At 40.4% G+C, this 19,523-nt stretch overlaps 1 protein-coding gene across 2 annotated transcripts in view; it reads right to left on the bottom strand.

The window, feature by feature from the left end:
- BRCA1 (breast cancer 1, early onset) overlaps window positions 1–19,523 on the bottom strand; it is a 49,690-nt gene that overhangs the window by 3,496 nt on the left and 26,671 nt on the right. For both annotated transcript variants that reach the window (XM_012726106.1, XM_004684123.2), the window contains exons 12-19: window positions 15,967–16,072; window positions 14,234–14,424; window positions 11,914–12,224; window positions 8,705–8,792; window positions 6,545–6,622; window positions 6,010–6,050; window positions 2,937–3,020; window positions 680–734 (exon numbers count right to left, since the gene is read on the bottom strand). In XM_012726106.1, coding sequence (XP_012581560.1) covers window positions 680–734; window positions 2,937–3,020; window positions 6,010–6,050; window positions 6,545–6,622; window positions 8,705–8,792; window positions 11,914–12,224; window positions 14,234–14,424; window positions 15,967–16,072 — 954 coding nt within the window. The remainder of the gene's footprint in view (window positions 1–679; window positions 735–2,936; window positions 3,021–6,009; window positions 6,051–6,544; window positions 6,623–8,704; window positions 8,793–11,913; window positions 12,225–14,233; window positions 14,425–15,966; window positions 16,073–19,523) is intronic.

The following is a 19,523-nucleotide window of genomic DNA, read 5'->3' as shown; positions in this document are numbered from 1 at the left end:
TTGCTGCCACCCATTTGTCCCTGAACAAATGCCTGGCTAGGCCTTATTCTCTGAGAGGACCTGAGTCCCTGGAGCAGAAGGGGCAAAGGCTGGTTGCCTGTGTGTGTGTGTGTGTGTGAGAGAGAGAGAGAGAGAGAGAGGGAAGCCAAATCTATACACACATTAGGCCACAGCATCACACGGCTCGAGGGCTGAGGCCCACAGCACTCCTGAGCAGAACATCACACTCAGTGTCAATGTTACTTAGGGAATACTCATCAGGCGCCTCCCCTGCTCTGGGCCTGTGTGGGCCCCCAGACCCACAGGGCTTACACAGCTGCTGCGCTTTCTTCCCTGTATCCAATGAAGATGGTATAAGAAGAGCAGAAGAGCTTTCTTGACTTTTATAAACCCAAAAGCCCCTCCCCCTTTGTTCAAAGAGGAAGAGCAGCTTTACCCAGCCTGAGCACAGAACACACTGTCCTACACCCTGACCACTCTGCTCTTGCTCTTCAGAAGGGGTGCAGGTTGCTTTTGGCCACAGGGTAATGTGTATGAGTGATTTTGTCTGTCAGGTGATAGAGGACTAAAATACCTGTAAAACATCTCCCAAACCTAGGGGACCCCATAAAGAGACCTTTAACACCCCACTATATAAGGCAGAGGCTAGTACTTGACAGCAGTTCTCCCAGTTTCTTACCTGTGGGCATGTTGGTAAAGGGTCCATAGCAACAGATTTCTAGGCCCCTAAAGATCTGGAAGATGACAGAGGAATGGAGGGATGGGGAGAAAGAAACATTAGTTATAAAACAATATGGGGTTTTATAAAAGCCAATATAAAGAGACTCTCAAAAATGAACTTTACTTTTTACTACCTGATCATTTCTTTCTTGTTCTTTTTGTGTAGAAGAGCTGGGGTGTAGGCCAGAGGTACAGGAGGTGAGAGGATTCACCAGAGACAGAGTAGGGAGCAGACCAGGTAGATTTACTGAAATACACTGCTGAGGGGAGATGTAGGTGAGACAGGAGGTCTGCTGTGCTTGTGTTTGATTCCTGGCTGGGGATCAAACTCAGGACACAGCAGTGACAGTGTTGAGACTTAACCTGTAGGGCACTAGGGAGGCCCCCACCTGATGATTTCTGCTGCTACTTTCCAGAGAACACTGATCAATTTTAGAATATTTTTTAAGCATCTGTATATAGAGTTGATTTACTTTATTTATACATATAAGAATTGGGGTACAGGCCAGTGGGTGGGGGTTGAAAGGATTCCCTAGAGACAGAGTAGGGAGCAAAACAAGCAGATATACTGAGTATACTGCTGAAGGGAGCAGTGGGCAAGTAAGGAGAGGTCTGTGGCACTATGTGGGTCATTTCCCTGGCCAGGGATTGAACTCATGCTGCAGTAGCTGTGGACAGCTTCATAACGCTATGCTTTAACCCACTGTGCCCTTCCCCTTCCATTTCAACCACAGCCAGAGTATCATGAAAGGAAAGCAGACAAGCTGTCTGTTCCTGTTTTAAGTGACAGCCTCCATCTGTGCTGTTCTAACTACCTGCATGAATAACCACATCCCAACCTGCTGACAGGACCTAGAGCCTCATAATGCTACAAGTTCCCTCCTCCAAGAGGTCAAATGGAGTCAAATGTTGGTGTGAGAAGGACAAAATTCAGAAATTTTTGCATCCAGGCTGGCACTCACTGATGGATGTCTGTCATAAGATAAGAAATGGGAAGTTGCACCTCTACAAAGATATGGTGGCATTTAGTACCTCCAGAATGTCATTACTTGACCAGTCCCTTGACATCATTGTCACCCCACATGGGGTAAAAACCCTATAGCCCTACAATTTCCTCTGAAGAAAACAAGAATGTGGGACTAACTCTGCCTTATAGACAGTGGAATAAGGGCAAATGGCTGGTGTGCAGGAAGCTCCGCAGGGTGAAAGCAGAAGTAGGAATAGACCCAGCAGCTTTTCTTAGCATCTGGAAGTTCCACTTGACATGCTCAGAGGGAGAGGGCAGACTGACCCTGAGGCTTCTGAGTTCCTGAACGTGATTTGTGATCCACTCCCAAAAGTAATTTTCCTTAGAAAATCACCTTTTTGGTTCTGAAGTTCTGTAAAGAGGCAGAAGGAGCTGTGCATGGCATGCTCTGAAATGCCCATGGGTACACACTTGAAAGAAGAAATGCAGACGAGGAACCTAAGCACTCAGCCAGTGACCTCAGAGAGCAGTCGGCCCAGGCCCGACACCCCATCTTGCCTCAACTTCTCCCTCAGAGCACACTGCTTTTGCTTCTATCATCTGCTACTGTATGATCAGGGGAAAGTCACCGAGTCTTTCCGGGCCTCTAATCCTTCGATTGCAAAGGTGTTAAGAGTGATTTTTCTATTCTGAAATTTTCTCTAACTTCCAAAAAAAATGACAACATTTTTGTTCAGAGCTCAGATACTGAAACTAGACTGCCTGGGTTCAACTTCCAGTTTTGCATTCACAACCAGTTATGTGAGCTTAGGCTCCTTCCTCTCCTCCTCTGAGCCTTACTTTTCTCCTCCATAAAATAGACATAATTATAGAATATGCTTCAGAGGGCTGCTGTAAAATTGTTACTGATTATTAGTCCTTTTCTCTCCCCTGCTTCCACAGGACATTCCCTTCACACACTTAGATGCTTCAGGAAAAAATCACCACAGTGAAGTAGAAAGAGCAAAGGTGGTTTCACACTGTTTAAAATCCTCACACTGCCAATGATCAGCTGAGAGATTCTTTATACCTTGAAGTTACCTCATTCCTAAAATGGAGATAATGTCACATTTTGCCAGGCTGGGAGAACTGAAAAAAGAAGCACCTTGCTTGTCCTCTAGCAACAACATGTGACCCCTTACAAGGTGAACAGGGCCATGTCCACAAAGGGGCCACACAGAGGGGTCAACACAGGGGAGGGTGGCTCTACCTTTCCATCTTGGGATTCTCTGGCTCGCTTTGGACCTTGGTGGTTTCTTCCATTGACAACATCTCCTCTGACTTCAAAATCATGCTGGAAGAACCAAACCAAAACCAGAGGGTCAGAGAAAAAGCCAGAAGCACTGCAATTAAGTCACACCCAAGTTCAGGATTGCCAGCCTGAGTTCTGACCCTCCCACCAGCTGAAATGACCAGCATCTTAGCTGCTGCAATCAATTCAATGAAGCAAATCTTTGTGGGCAGAAATTAACAATTGGCTTTTCACCTCACTGGGGCTTAATGTATTTTAATTTTCAACATGTATCTCTTCTCAAAACATTCACTTAGCATTTAGATTAAACTGCTAATACTGTGCTGTTATAAAGATAACTGGAGAATTCCTGATCTCTTAAATCAATTGAATATCACCATTTAAAGAAATACGGGCTTCTTGTATTTCCACTGAAAGGTTTATAGCTAAAGAAATAAAAATGATAAAATATACATTTAATACACTGAAGTTAGAGGTTTTCATTATCACTATTTTGACTGGTCAAGGACAAGAGAATAAAGAACAATGGGTTTTAGGAGGTTAGATACTTTGGAGAAATTTGGGTAAGAATGCTTAGAAGTAATTTTGACTTAAAGTCAAATTGTAGGGAAGAGTACAGCTGATGCCAAGAGCGTTAGGAAGAAAAATAAAGGCATGAGTATAACAACAGGCTGTTATTAGGGGAAAAAGCACTTCACATTTCCTAATCTCCTGAGTGCAGTGATAAATGTCATGTATTTGAAGATGACCCTCAAATTTAAAGTCCTGATTGTATCCCTGCACTTAAACTTGTTACCCAGATCCCAAACTCACAAACGGAAAGAGCTCTTGATTTTACTCCTGCTTCCTACCCTCCCCTTACTTATTCTTCCACATGTCCCTTAGCTAACATTACTAGTATCCACCCATTGTTCAGGCCAAAGCCCTCAATTCTTCTCTTTTTACCTTATCCTCCATTAGTAAGTCTTATCTCCAAACAGCCCTTAAACTAACCTTCCCTTACCAGCACCATGCCTCCAATTAGCCTAAAAATAAAATGCAAACTTTTGGGATTTTACCTATTTTTTGGTTTTTTTCTGTGACCTTCTACCTTTTATCTTACCTGTTCTTTATATGTAATTTATTCATTACTATTCTTCAGCTACACTGGTTTGTTTTTCTTTAATAAACCAAACTTATTCTTGCCTCAGACCTTCATGCTTGCTGTTCCACTGCCTGGAACATTTTCCCACTACATTTTTCAAGGCCAATTCAAGGTTATAATCTTGTCTCTTAGGTCTCAGCTCAAGCTTTGTTCAGAAAGCTTTCCTTGATCTAGCTAAATGGTCCAAGGGGTCAATTGTTCTCAGTTAATTGCTGTTCTATGTTTCTTCATAGTATTTATTGGTATCTTTTAAAAAAAGATTCCTTTTTATTTATTTATGCATACAAGAACTGGGGAATAGGCCAGAGATGTGGGGGGTGGCAAGAGGAGTGACCAGAGACCCAGTGGGGAGAAGAACAGGTGGGTCTACTGAAATATACTGCTGAGTGGGCATCAGGTGAGGTAGGAGAGGTCTGCTGTGCCATATGAAGGTCAGGTCCCTGCCCTGTGATCTAACTCATGCTGCAGTGGCTGGTGATAGCTTGATAGTGCTGAGACTTTAACCCCTGTGCCACCAGGGAGGCGCTTTATTGCTATCTTAAATGCGTTTTTATTTATGTGTGTCTTCCCTCATAGAACATGAATCCCACCAGAGCAGGAACCTGTTTTGTTTACCAGTAAATGCCTGGAACCCAGCACATAGTAGGGCTCTCCAAATATAAGTCTGTTAATGAAAGTTAGAACCAAGAAAAAGGTCATTTAATGAGTTATGAATATACTGAGTAGTGCATGATAGTTTAAAACTGCTTTTGTTAATTTTATTTTGCCTGATCTGTTGTCACCAGCAGCTTTTAGATGGCTCTGTTCTAAAATTAATCCTCCTCCCACACTCTTATCTTATTTACCTCTCACTGTTCTTATTATCATAAAAAGGAACATCCCTTCGAAGGAGTATGATTTCTGAACAGGTATTTGCATATTATACAGGATTTTTCTTTTAAAAAAGGTTTATTTCATTTATTTATGCACACAAGAGGAGCTGGGGACCCTCCTGGTGGTGCAATGGGTTAGAGTGTAGCACTCTGAAGCTGCTGCTTCAGCACGAGTATGATCCCTGGCCAGGGAGCTGACCCACATGGCGCAGCAGACCTCTCCTGTCTCGCCCACTGCTCCCCTCAGAAGTGTACTTCATATATCTGCTTGTTCTGTTCCCCACTCTGTCTCTGGTGAATCCTCTCACCACCCCTGCACCTCTGGCCTGTACCTCAGTTCTGTTTGTATAAATAAATAAATCTAAAAAAAAAAGAGCTGGGGTGTAGGCCATAGGTGCAGGTGGCAGGGATGGGCAGGTAAGATTCACCTGAGACAGAGTGGGGAGCAGAAAAGGCAGATGGGTGAAGTACACTGCTGAGGGGAGCAGTGGGCGAGAAGGAGAGGTCTGCTGCGCAATGTGGGTCACCTGACTGGGGCCATCCTGGCTGGGGATGGAACTTGTGTTACTGTGACTGCTGACAGGTATTAAGTGCTGAGACTTAACACCTTGCACCACCACCACCAGGGAGGCCCTACAGGATTTTTCTGTACCAACAGCAAACAAGCAATTTTCAAAAAGGTACATGGTAGAAGAGCTGGGTGGGCCTGTTTCTTATGCTTATGTATCTTTTCTTTTGGCTTTATAAATGTGCTTTCTTTTCTCTGAGGAAAGGGTTGTTTCTACTGAAACTCAGAACAAATGAGTGAGAACACAGAACTTCCTGGTTTCCCCTGAATACCTTTTATTTTTTTTTTGCACCTCCCTCTCCCCCCCAGCATTAACACTCGATCATCCCCATCATCAAAGAAAATCTGTGGAAAGTGGTGCACAAAAGCAATCAGAAAATATTTCAGTGATGATGTGAATCAGTGGCTCCAGGTCTTTCTCACTAGTTTGTAACAGCAAATACCTACCTCATTCAGGATCTTTCTTTCTTTAATAGACTGGACCACCCCTAAAGAGATCACAGAAAAAACAGGTCACATGGAGCAGAGGAGCACGCTCTTCTGATGCTTCAGTGATTCATAAGAGCAAGGGACGAATAACACTGAGGACAGGTGGTCTCCATAAAGCCACAGCTCCTTAATAAGGCTTGTAGCAGAGATTTCCTTCCAGAATACAGTTGATGCTTAATTTAAGCATTTTAAAAATGCCTGCTGCACATGGGTTTCTGCCTACTATCAAATAAGTCCTGAGTTCATATGCTAACATTGCTAGGAACAGATTAGGTCCTATTAGTTATAAAAAGAAATCCATTTCCCCAACATAGACAGCTTATCTGAACAAAGAGATATGCATTAAAGATAAAGCTAGTTTAGTGTTACCATTAAAAACCTTTTGGTAATTCAGATTCAGCATTAGCAAAAAGCTTAGGTGTTAAAATGTTAGGTGAAAAAATGCAATTCTGAGGTGTTAAAGGGAGGAGGGGAGAAATAATATTATACTTACAGAAATAGCTAACTACCCATTTTCCTCCTGCAATTCCCAGAAAATATTTCAGTGTCCGTTCACACACAAACTCAGCATCTACAGGAAACAAAACAAAACAAAACAAAAAGCATTTAGAGGATTAGTAGAAGGGAAAATGAATGAGGTGCTGCCAGAAGATGCTAGAGCCGCAGCTCATACGGGGCTCAAGATCAACCTGGACTAATGATTCCATCACCCCTCGGAATAAAGTCAGAGGCAGGAAGCACCCCAATTATAACCAGCAGGTGTGGACAGTGGGGGCCTAGGAAAGGGGGATGTGAAGACCAGAGGAAATGCCTGCCTCATCTTCTAGACGCCAAGGCTGGCTGAAGGCCTCCATCAGTGTGTTCAAGGAACCACCTACTGTCAGCAGTGGACAAGCCAGAGCTACTTAAATGGATGGTAGAATGTGGAGCTAAAAGGAAACAGTATTGTTAAAAATCTGAGATGTCAATTAAGTGACAAATTTTCAACCCCAGGTCTTTTACCTAAGGAATCCAAACCTCCTAATTCCCCCAAGGACAGGAACCTAGAGTTTTTTTCATAGATTTTTATCTAAGTATTGTAAAATGTCATAGCTGGGGCCTCCCTAGGGGCACAGGGATTAATGTCTCAGCACTATCAAGCTTTGGCCAGCCCTTGTAGCATGAGTTCGATCCCCAGCCAGGGAGCTGACCCACATGGCACAACAGACCTTTCCTGTCTCCCCGCTGCTCCCCTTAGCAGTGGATATCAGTAGATCTGCCTGTTCTGCTCCCCACTCTGTCTCTGGTGAATCCTCTCACGACCCCTGTACCTCTGGCCTGTACCCGGCTCCTGAACGCATAAATCAATTAAATCTTTTTTTAAAAAAAAGGAATTGCAGGTGACAGTCCAGAAATTAATGAAAAGAAGTTCTGGAAGCTCAATTTGCCATGCTGACACTGGTTGAGGCCTTCATTACTTTGTCCATGGTGAGAAAGTCGTTTGATTTTCAAAAAATTCAGGGAACTCTTTTTTCATGAGTCCTTTCAGGTCCTTCTTTAAACAGCCTTTACCCCCAGAAAACTTGTGAAACATGAATATCATTGTTTTCATGGTATGTTCCATTTGAACATTTTGGTGAAAATCTGTTAAAACCTTCACCCAACGGCATTTGGACTAGCTGGGAATCTTGCCAGTGAGCTGGGCAACTTTTCAGGGGACTGGGGTGGGCAGTGGTGTGATGGTTGAGCTTCATTGGGCATCTCTGTGTATTCACTGTCTTTGCCTTCTGGAGCCCACCACTGAATCCAACTCCTCTTCCAGACAACAACTTGAAGAGGGTTGTGTTGTTCTATTAGGTCTGTTCATCAAATGACATTATATTGAATTCCTTTTCTCTATCCTCATCTACCTCTGGATACACATTCTGGTATGTCAGTGATCACCTTAAAAAAGGAAGCATGGTCCTCAAGAGAGCATTTATCTTTCAGACAGTCACTCCCATGGAGAGTAGAGCAGGGAGGTGACAGGTATCACATGTATCAGGATCTTTATTTTGCTTGCTTCAGACATTAGGTTCATATTAATAAGCCTATTTCAAATGAAGTCTTTTTTTTTTTAGCAGCCTAGAAATGTTTACTCAGATTTAGCTTCTAATCAACTGAAACTCCCAAGGCCACCATAATCATACAAGTCATAAGTAAGATTTAAGAAGGGGAAGATATTAGACAAATGAATTTTCCTTTCCCACATACGAGGCTATCTGAGTGCTGATACTGTACTTGTTTCCTGAAAAACTCAACCACAGCAGGCTCTGACTTGAAGTTTGAGTGCAGCAAGGGCATGGAGTAGAGATGGAGCTAAGGTTTCCAGCCATCCAGATTCTGGGTGAAGACTTACTTCTGCCTAGTCCCCCTCTGGCCTCACTTTGCTTCAGGGCTTGTCTCTGCTTCAACAGAAAGCTCTTTCCAGTGTGGTCCCACAGGGTGCACCCACTTTCTAAATCTTAACTCAAAAAAAAAGGTAGTCAGGAAGTAAAACTATCATTTTTCTTTTCAAAAAGTAGTAACTGACTATCAAAAGACTACAGTCAGGATATGCCTAACAAATACTCCCACCATTCCTTTATATGGTCAGTACAAGAGTTGTAACATTTTATGAAGGTTCTTGAAATACCTGTTTTCATAATGACATGAGTAGTCTCTTCAGTAACTGTATTAGTTAAAGTGATGTGGTATTTTCTGGCAAACTTGTGCACAAGCATCTGAAATCAAATCAAATATATCATTATAAAAAATGATCTACAGTAGAAAGCTTAGAGTATCAGTTATCCTAGCTTTGAGTCCCAATTTTTCTCAGAAAATGTACACCATTTTTATTCTAATATGCCCAAAGCCTTGATATAAATAGTAATTTAATAAAAATTATGAGCAAATCAGTGGTTCATACTAGCAGACATGGAATTACAAAGATTCAAAATAATATTAATTTCCCCTTTCCTAGTAGGTATCATTTGATTCCATAAGACAGTCTCTTTGCAGAGTGATACCACATTGTACTTTAGCATCCTACATTTTATAAACTGAGAGGTAACTAGCCTGTACAGAAAGTTATGCTATAGATATGTGGCTTAAAACCAAGATTCAACCTTCTGATCATTACACAACATTCAAGTCAAGATGCTTTTAAAAGGTCAGTGCAGGGCCCTCCCTGGTGGTGCAACGGGTGCAACAGTGTGACACTGTGAAGAGCTATTGGTAGCTTCGGTATGAGTTTGATCCCTGGCCAGGGAGGTGACGCACAAGACCCAACAGACCTCTCCTGACCTGCCCGTTGCTCCCCTCAGTAGTGTATTTCGTCAGTCTGCCTGTTCTGCTCCCCACTCTGTCTCTGGTGAAGCCTCTCACTGACTCTACACCTCTGGCCTATACCCCAGTTCTGTATGTGTAAATAAATAAACCTCTACCCCCCCAAAAAAAAAGGTAAGTGCAAAAAACTATCAATTGTTCTTAAGAAGCAGGACCAGAAGAGCTCGTTTTTCCTAAAATAAATCTAGTTTTTTAGAAATTATCTATACAAAAAAATAGAAATTATGTATAAACCAAATAAAAGGCAATAAGCAGGAAAAGAAATCAATCCGATGTATTATGGACACATTTGACGTAATTAGCAGTTACTGTTTGGTAAGTAACTTTGTTTACTAAGGGTAATCATTTACCAGCGATTGCTACCCATGCCAAAATGTGTAGCTGCACAGTATTACAACTGAGATGAAGCCATCTTTCATTTTGCCTCACTCTATACTGCCATGGGGCACTGAAAAAAACAGGCTAGAGAAGTTAATGACATCTTCCCCCCTTTGCTGCTGCCCTCTGCCAGGATCATTAGCAATTCTGAACTGATTAATTGCTGAAATCCCAGCCTTGAAACAGTATTCAGTTAGAGGAGCAAGTGCTGAAAAGATCATCTTAATATGGGCTTCAGAATTAATCATGTGTAATACAGTCAGCAGCTTTCATAATAAATTTACCACACTTCAGCAAGTCTGAATAGAGCTAAAAAGTTTCCTCTTTGTTTGTTTAAAGACAACATGTACCCAAGCTACTTACAGACTAATCTGTAGCTCAGAATTGCTCATGGCCAAGAAAGATTAAATCATTTCAGCCTTCCTGAAAAGCTAAACTCATAAAACAAAGAAATAGGAAGACTAATTTTCAATGAATTAAAGGGAATTGCAGGTATGTAGGCAAATGATCAAGGAAATATAAACAGTCAGAGGTATGAATTTTCAGAATAAATAGCTGGTCTGGGCAGGTGCAGTGAGATAAGAATCCTAGCGTACTGATGAAAACTTATTCACTACATTATTAAGGTGGACACATTTACTTTGTCCTTTGAGTAGTGGGACACATCTGGCCACAGAGAATGTTATGCTGAGTTGCTACCTTCTATCTAATAGAAGTTAGGATGAAAAATGGTTCTTATCCCAAGAAGCATTTGTTAAGAAAGATACAAATGCCTGGGTCACTTTTCATTGTATAATAAATGGTACCCATATTGACTCCATTTGATACTCTGGTTTGTGATCTAATTAAGGCTTTAAAGAAATGTCCACTTAACTTTTATTTGAAGTGGTACCAATTCGATTAATTATAGGGGAAATAAATGTCCTAGACTGTTAGAAATCTACACCTAGATTTCTTCACTTACACTAAAGAAGATACAAGGCTTTAGTGGTCTTAATATTTTCATGGTCATTTTCCCATAATGTGAAGAAATATTGCTTTTGGCAAGGGAGGGTGGTCCAAGATGTGAAAATGCTAATAGTGAGGGGAATGTTATAGGGCAGAAATGACAGGGCAGGCTACTGAATAACTGTTACAAACTAGAATGAAGGCACACACTAGAGAAAGGTCATTATTTGGCAATGTGCGTGTAACTAGTTTGAATTACTTCATCAAGCAGGTAAATTCATCATTTGTGGGAAAAAGATGACTTATGATAAGCAGACTTATGATAAGCTTTTTTAGGTTAAAAATTTTTAAATTAAAAACCTAAATTTAAAAAGCTCCCTCTATATATACACCAAACTTTGATCTTGGAGCCTCCCTCGTGGCTTTGGGGTTAAGTCTCAGCGCTGTCACTATGTGACCTGAGCTCAATCCCAGGCCAGGGAGCTGATCCACATGATGCGATCCACATGATGCAGCATATTTCTCCAGTCTCACCTGCTCCCCTCAGCAGTGTGAATCCACCTATTTTGTCAATCCACCTATTCTGCTCCCCATTCTGTCTCTGGTGAATCCTCTCACTCCCCTACACCCCAGTTCTTGTACGTGTAAATAAATAAATCTTTAAAAAGAAAAACTATGGCCCTCCCTGGTGGCGCAGCGGGTTAAAGCACAGCACTAAGAAGCTAAAGCCACTTCCACATGAGCTCGATTCCCACCTGCCCCGGAGGTGACCACATGGCGTGGCAGACCTCTCTTGACCCGCCCGCTGCTCCCCTCAGCAGTGTACTTTGTTGATCTGCCTGTTCTGCTCCCTGCTCTGTCTCTGGTGAAGCCTCTCGCCGCCCCTGAGCCTCTGGCCTGTACTCCAGTTCTATATGCACAAATAAATAAATCTTAAAAAAAAAAAAAGAAAAAAGAAAAACTATGACCTTTCTGCTCATATTTCATAATAATAATCATTTTCTTAAGTAAATATACAATATACACAAATAACCCATGTTATAACTTTATCTAGGTTCAATTTTTCAGAAATTAGTAATAGAAGTTAAATTACGTAGAACGGTGGTCTTACATTATTCATTGCTAGTACCTATTTAAAACTATAAATGAAGAAGTCTCAGTTATCAGGGAGACACATGTGGACACACTCACAAATTCTTTTGGGGTCAAGCCCGACGCCACCATCGATATTCTGTTATTGACTCTGTTTGTTGAAGACAGTAATCTTGGCTTCTCCCGGCTAACACTTTCTTCCCTTGTATTATACCCAGCAGTGTTAGGAATACGAGCAGCAGTTTGACTCTTGGCAGATTCTGCACCTCGAAATGGGGGCAGCTTTAAGGTAAAGGCTGAAGCTGGCAGGCTGCAAATATGAGCTGGAGTTTGGGTTCTGTCTTCAGAGGGCTCAGATGCAGGGTCATTGGAGAAAAGGCTCATTCCAGATTCTAGGTAAGGGGTTCCCTCTGCAAGGAATTGGGGAGAAAGTTTAATCTCTACAACAATGAATCCTGAATTACAATTACCAGTACCTGCTAAGCATTAAAAAGATCAAAATGGGTTAAGAGAAAAGTGGGTACATTATTACACTGCTGGTGAAGTGCAGTATGGCTTAACTTTTCTAAAGGACAATTTGGAATTTTGCTGTAAGTTTTAACATGTGTTCACACTTTTTGTCAGTGATTCTAGTTTTAGAATTATACCCCAAGGAAGTAAAAGATGTATGCAAAAGTTCAGTCACAGGAATGTTCACTGCAACATTTTTATAAAAGTAGTTGACGTAACAGGTTAAATGTCAGAGATTAAAGAAATCATGGCATCTCCATTCCAATGGGGGTACTTTTCACTCACGAGACACTGAACATAAACATTTACTTACAATAAAATGGAGAAGTGCATACACTGTGTTCCTTGCAACATTCTTCATGATAGCCAGGAGTTGGAAGAAACCCAGATGCCTATCAATGATGAATGGCTAAGGAAAATGTGGCATATACATTACAGTGGTTTTAAAAAGCTGAATATCTTTTTAAAAGGCAGAAAAGCTCATTGCTATATAGATGAATCTTGAGGACATTGTGCTAAGTAAAAGCAGTCAGTCACAGACAAGACAAATCCTGCATGATTCCAATCAAAATCTTAGAAACAGAAAGGAGAATGGCCCTTGCCAGTGGATAGCTGGAAGGAGAAAATGGGGAGTTGTTCAATGGGTAGAGAGTTTCAGTTTTGCAAGGTGAACAAGTTCTAGAAGAAGTCTGTTGCACAACAAAGTTAATGCTGCTGAAGTATACACTTAAAAATGGTAAATATGGTGAATTTTATGCTGTTTTTTAGAACTAACAATAAGAAAAATTAAAATGTATAACAAGTAATTAATGTGCCTAGTAAAGATACCTAAGGAATATTATTTGTCATGAAACTTAATTTTAAAAATGAAAGTTTAAGTTAACTGACCAAAGAAATACAGCAATATTTCTCAAGACAGGCCTGCAGGTACTCTTAATGTACCTAAATTCTCCAACTGTTTGGCAGTGAACATAAAGTACCCTTGCAAGGAAAGAAACAAAAGTTGAAAAGACACAAGGGGCCTCCCTAGTGGCCCAGAGGTTAGAGTGCCACCTACTGTGGCCAGGGAGCTGCCCACATGGTGCAGCAAACCTCTCTTTCCTGTCTCTCTCAATGGTCCCCTCGGCAGTGTATTTCAGTAGATCTGTCTGTTTTGCTCCCCACTCTGTTTCTAGTGAATCCTCTTATTCCTTACACTTCTAGCCTACACTCTAGTTCTTATATACATAAAGAAATAAAAATAAATCTTAAAAATAAAGATACAAAATACCTGATTTTTCTTTCTTCATATGTGATACCATTACTGTCTTTCATTTACCAAATTAAAAATAGGAGACCATCTCTGAACATTAAAAAAAAAGGCCCTTCTTCAGGCGATAAGCACAGCTAAATAGAATGTATGAAATTCCAAAAATGATCCTATGGAACATGGCCAAATACCACACCGAGATGCCAAAGCACCTTTTATGATAATGTGTTTTTGAGGATTAATTTAAAACTTTCTTTACTGATTAAAGCTTTGATTTACAAGCCATAAAATACACCATTTGTTTAAAGTGACTTATAACTCATTAATTCATAAGATGCTTTAGAGACTGGCCTCATTTCTCAATAACGGATACATTCTAAAACTGTATTGTAGGACCCTAACAGTTGAATTAAAATATTCAGAGCACAGAGAATTTCTCATCTTCAAAACTGTTAGAGCTAAACCAATATAGATTAACAGCTGCAATAATTTTCAAGTAAACTTAGATTAACATTCAAGCAATATTTCTAAAATGGGCTTAAATATATCAGAAGCATTCATGAGACTTGTACATCAGAAAGGTGATTAACTAGGATCTCTTTAGATAGAATTTAGAGAAGTATAAAAGTGTTTCCTCCATCACAGCAGGTGAAATATTACCTAGCTCTTGTCTTGGCAAATTAGACTGCTCCATTAAATCTTGGGCCTCAGACTTCGTCAGTGGTTGTTCCTCCACATCAATAATGTTAGTTAGTTCCTTTTGAGATGGGCAATGTCTGCTCTGAAGACTTCTTGAGGGGCTGTGTGCATACCACCTATTATCTAACAATTGGGACTGAGAAGCGGAAGACCTAGAGAGAAGGACGAAAGGAGAGAAAACCATCATCACAGCTGTAAAGGGCTCATCATACTTCCTGGTCAGCCAAAGCCTCACTGAAACTGCACTGTCGGAGGTCAGGAATGATTAGCAAAAAGGAACCCCATTGACGGCTTAGAAGTCTGGCTTTGTATAGTCTGCCAACTTGTCAGAGCTAATGTATAACATCTCCCTTTAGGGTCTGGTCTGAGGCAGTATATCTCCTAGATGTTTAAAAGCATGTCAGCAAGTTTCACCAAATTATCTACTGCCACTCTTTCAAATTCTATATACTATTGCAGCTGTGTCCAAATGGAAGTATTAGAACCAGATCTCTCAAGGAAACAGAAAGTTGATTAATTTTGACATCTTTATATTCATTCTTTTGACCCAATTTTAGCAAAATTTATGGAATCACCTCTACCTCCTGCTTTTTCAATGTCTAATGCCATTCTATTAAAAAAAAAAAAAGCCAGCTATAAAATATAGTTTGAGAAGCATAACACCCCGCAAGTAATTCCTCTATTCTTCCAGGTATATAGGACTTTGCTGAATAAGATACTCATCAACAGATTTAAAGGACCTCAGAGATGAGCTAATTAATTAAAACAATTATTGGGTGTTTACTATGGTCAAGCATGAAAGAGATAGGTCCTGTGGATTAAAGATGAGCAAGACCTGAATTGCTGCTCTCCAGTAGCCTAATAGAGGAAGGAAGTCCAATCCGTGTGGAGACTCTTTAAAAGAAGTCTCTATAGGGTACACTGGGCAGGGGTGGAGGGGAAGAAGGAGCAGGAATCTATAGTCTGAATATTAAGTGGGTGGTTAATTCAGTTGATTAAAGCATGGTGATGAAACCCTGTAAATATGGGTTTAGTGCCTGTGGAGGCTGGATCTTTTCATTCTGTCACAGCCACAATGCAAGTATTCCAGCCTTGTCAGACCAGCCTAATAGGCTTGGAAGAGATGGTGTGATAAGATTACTGATAACAGGTCACTAGTCCCAGGAAGCCAAGTGAAAATATAGCTCCACTCAGTAGGAACTCTATGACATCCTTTTCCCTCCTAGAGGAGTGAGACTTCAATGGCTCTGTGGCTCTTCCCTGAACTATCACATATTAAAAAATAGCCCAGTAGTTGTTCTGTGACCTTCACAGTATATAAATGTCAAATAATAAAGTATGTAAAGTATTTTTGACAATATGAAGTGTTATGCAATCTTACTCAATAGTGGTCTGAACAGATATCCCTGAAAGACATTTTGATTATTTCCTGAGGCAAATCAACAGCTAACCTTTTTCTAGAAAGGCAAAACTTCAATTAGAACAAGTGTTATATTGGAGAAGTGGATCATAAGCCTTCAGGATTGTTTTGTTATTTTATTCCCACCTTCAGAGGGGAGAGATCTACTGTACATTTTTCATGTTGTTGTATTAACATGGTTATGGAAAAAAAAAAAACAAACTAGAGAAAGTATGGTGGAAAAAATTTAACAATAAGAGTTCAGTGCCACAACTTGACATTTATTATTTCTTACCTTTCCATTTCTGGTCCTTTGTCCGAGGATACTTGAAACTTGTGGGCAGAAAAGCTTTCTGGATTCTGACTTGTAGGATACTCACTATTTTTCTCTGAGCTTAATACTGTGATGGAAAGAGAAAACAAAGAAATCTACTTTATTATTTGTCTTAATGTGGTAATTCAGGAGAAGATACTGATTTTTTCAAAAAAGCAATCTGTGACAATCAAATTGGTTTTTAAATAAGTATATGAAAGAATGTTATAAACAAAGGATACAGCACCAAATGGAACTAAATAACTAAAAAATTAGTAATGACAATAAAAGGAGCACTTTAATCCTGGACAAATAGGTACCAGCTGAGAAAAGAGTGAAAAAAAAACAAAACATGAATTTATATTTTTTGAGCCTGAATGATAAAGAAACAAGGCTAGAAAATGAGTTGTTATCTCTGCAGCAAACTAAATTATATTCAAACACTCTTAGATAATAGGAAAGATAAAGTACTGGAAATCATAAAGCCTATTTTGTTTTCCATCCTATCACCTCCACATTAAAGACTGTGAAAGATGGGTGTTTAAGCTTTTGCATGTGTGGCAAAACAAGGATGGAGCAGATGAGAAAGGAAAACATAGGTGACATTTTGGCTTCACATTTTCAATTATTAAAAAAAAAAAACAAAAAACCAAGGTGTTGACTGATAAGGATCCTTGGAGTAATACATCGAACTAATGATAAAAATGGCATGAGAAGGGAAAAGACACAAAACAGACCCAGGGCAAAGTTCTGGTGCATTAGTACATCCTTTTTACTTATTTATTCTCCCAAATGCATTATAGTGCCACTGCTTTCTATAAAGTGGCTTAAAGGCAGAAATATTTAAAAAGCAAAGACAAATATTTGTAATATTATAATGTCTTATACTCACTAAAAAGTCATTGATGATTACAATTTATTTTGAGCTTTTCTTAGAAAAGCTAAAATTTATAAATTGAAGTAAAATTTTAAACAACAAGCTATATTAATTAAACTGCTTTTCTTTTTTTTCTGAAGACACTGGGAAGCTTGGGGAAAATAATCATTGATTCCTGAGTTAATCCTCAAATGAATTATTTACAGTTTCTTTTATGTTCATCTTTTCTGGATCTGTAAGTTTCTAGGAACACCAGTATTCTGCCTGGAGCTACAAGCTGCTGGAAGTAAAGAGAATTTAACCATGAATCCAGGTTTTTCTTTCAGCTGGGCATGTGCAGCTTTTTAATATAGGTATTAATTCCCCCTGAGTATAGGGTGATCACTGATGAGAAGTAATAAGCAGTCCATAAGGAATCATCCTGGAGATGAACAATTGGAAAGAGTTTAAAAGGGAAAAAAATTAAAGGGAGGAAGACACAAGCATGAACACTAGTTATTCTATATTCAGCTCCCCCAATATTCAGCATATGAATTGCTTTGCCATTACAATGGAGCTCAAGCTATGCAGAAAATAAGTTAATCTGAATTATAAGTCAGTAACAGCCTAAAAAACTCAGTGCAAAACATTACCAGTCTTCTTTTTCCTTAATCTATATTTCATAAATCCAGAGATCCAGAGGCCAAGTATTAGAACAGTAAGGAAGGCAGGCCCCCCTTTTTTTTTTTTTTAAGATTTATTTATTTATTCGTACAGAACTGGGGTACAGGCCAGAGATGCAGAGGGTGAGAGGATTCATCAGGGACAGAGTAGGGAGCAGAACAGGCAGATCGATGAAGTACACTGCTGAAGGGAGCAGCGGATGGTCAGGAGAGGTCTGCCACGCCATGTGGTCACCTCCGGGGCAGGTGGGGATCAAACTCATGCGGAAGTGGTTTAAGCTTCTTTGTGCTATGCTTTCACCTACTGCGCCACCAGGGAGGGCCGGAAGGTAGGCCCTTTTAAGACATTCTCTCACTAGGGGATTTTAAAGATTTTTTTTTAATGTATTTATGCACACAAGAGCTGGGGTGTAGGCCAGAGGTGTGGGATGTGACAGGATTTACCAGAGACAGAGTGGGAAGCAGAACAGGCAATTCTACTGAAAGACACTGCTGAGCAGAGCAGCAGGCAGGACAGGAGTAATCTGCTTCACCATGTGGGTCACCTCCCTGGCTAGGGATCAAACTTATACTGCAGTGGCTGCTGGCAGTTTCATAGTGCTTAAACTCAACCCCTTGTGCCACCAGGGGGCCTCCCTCATCAGAGAGTTTTAACGTTATTAAATATTTAAATGTTACAGTCCACTGAAATTTTATTCCACTCCCCAAAATAAAATCAATGTTATATTCTTCATTGTAGGGAATATGTCAGATCAAATATTTATCAAATTTACAAGTTCTGTTATACAAAGTGTTGGGAAGTCTCAGAGGAAAAGACATTGGGGAAGAAAGATGTTAAGAAATTGGCCCTCTCTGGTGGCGTAATGGGTTAGGACACAGCACTGCAAGCTAGCCACAGGTGCTTCAGTATAAGTTCGATCCCTGGTCTGGGAGGTGATCCACATGGTGCAGCAGACCTCTCCTGACCGGCCCGCTGCTCCCCTTAGCAGTGTACTTGGTCGATCTGCTTGTTCTGCTCCCCACTCTGTCTCTGGTGAATTCTCTCACCACCCCTGTACTCCAGTTCTGTATACATAAATAAATAAAATCTTAAAAAACTAAAAATGCCATTAGTGTAACTGAAGGCAAATAAGATAAGAAGCTTGCTGGAATTTCAATTAAAACTCCCACCAGTTTAAGGGAAGAAATGGTCCAAAACCATAGTCAGTATTAAGGTGATACTCAACACATTCCAGACATGAAGAAACATTTTGTCCATAGATCTTGGTATAAAGAAACATTTTGTCCACAGATCTTGGTGAGGCAGTAGTAGGGTTGGTGAGCAGAGATATTTAACATCCCAGCCCTGCCCAAGATGAGACAACAAATTTACACAATTATTTAATGTCAAACAATAATATTTTATATCTAATGTGTGTGTTTTTAGACCGAAGATGGTGAAAGCACATCAAAGAAGAGAAGTGTAATGGGTCCTAGGCTTTGGGCTTCATTATCTGGGAGATGAACTAAATGAAAATAGTTCAAAGAAAGCATTTGAGGAAATACATTTTCAACCACTGCCATAGCAACAGAGCTTCTAGCTTATCATGCAGGAACTACTGTTTATTTCTCCCTGAACATAAAAATACTGGAAGGCAGTTCCGGGACCAAGGCACTACTCTGGATAATTAAGATGTGAGCTTTTAGGAAAAGACTAAAAGGAAAGCCCTCAGGCCCTCTGGAGGGATTGGGCAGGGAGTGACATGGAAGGGATTTAACACTAAGTTAGTTGGGTACCACCAGCAGTGAAGGACACTGGCAGGATTCACCACACCTACTCGTTCCTGAGCATCAGCTCCCTTTCTGGAACCCAAGCCTGTGTCTAGCCCCTTGTTTCTGTGTTTGCCACTTTTTAAAAACCTGCCTGGTAGTATAATGGACCAGGCGAGAAAATAACAAAAATAATGAACAACCATAGACCAGAGACATTCTGTGGGGGTGGAGTGGGGAATGGGATCAAA

The sequence above is a fragment of the Condylura cristata genome, unplaced genomic scaffold, assembly GCF_000260355.1.
Source record: "Condylura cristata isolate star-nosed mole 26May11 unplaced genomic scaffold, ConCri1.0 scaffold00017, whole genome shotgun sequence".
Classification (NCBI taxonomy): domain Eukaryota; kingdom Metazoa; phylum Chordata; class Mammalia; order Eulipotyphla; family Talpidae; genus Condylura; species Condylura cristata.
This window is presented reverse-complemented; position numbering and strand designations above follow the sequence as displayed.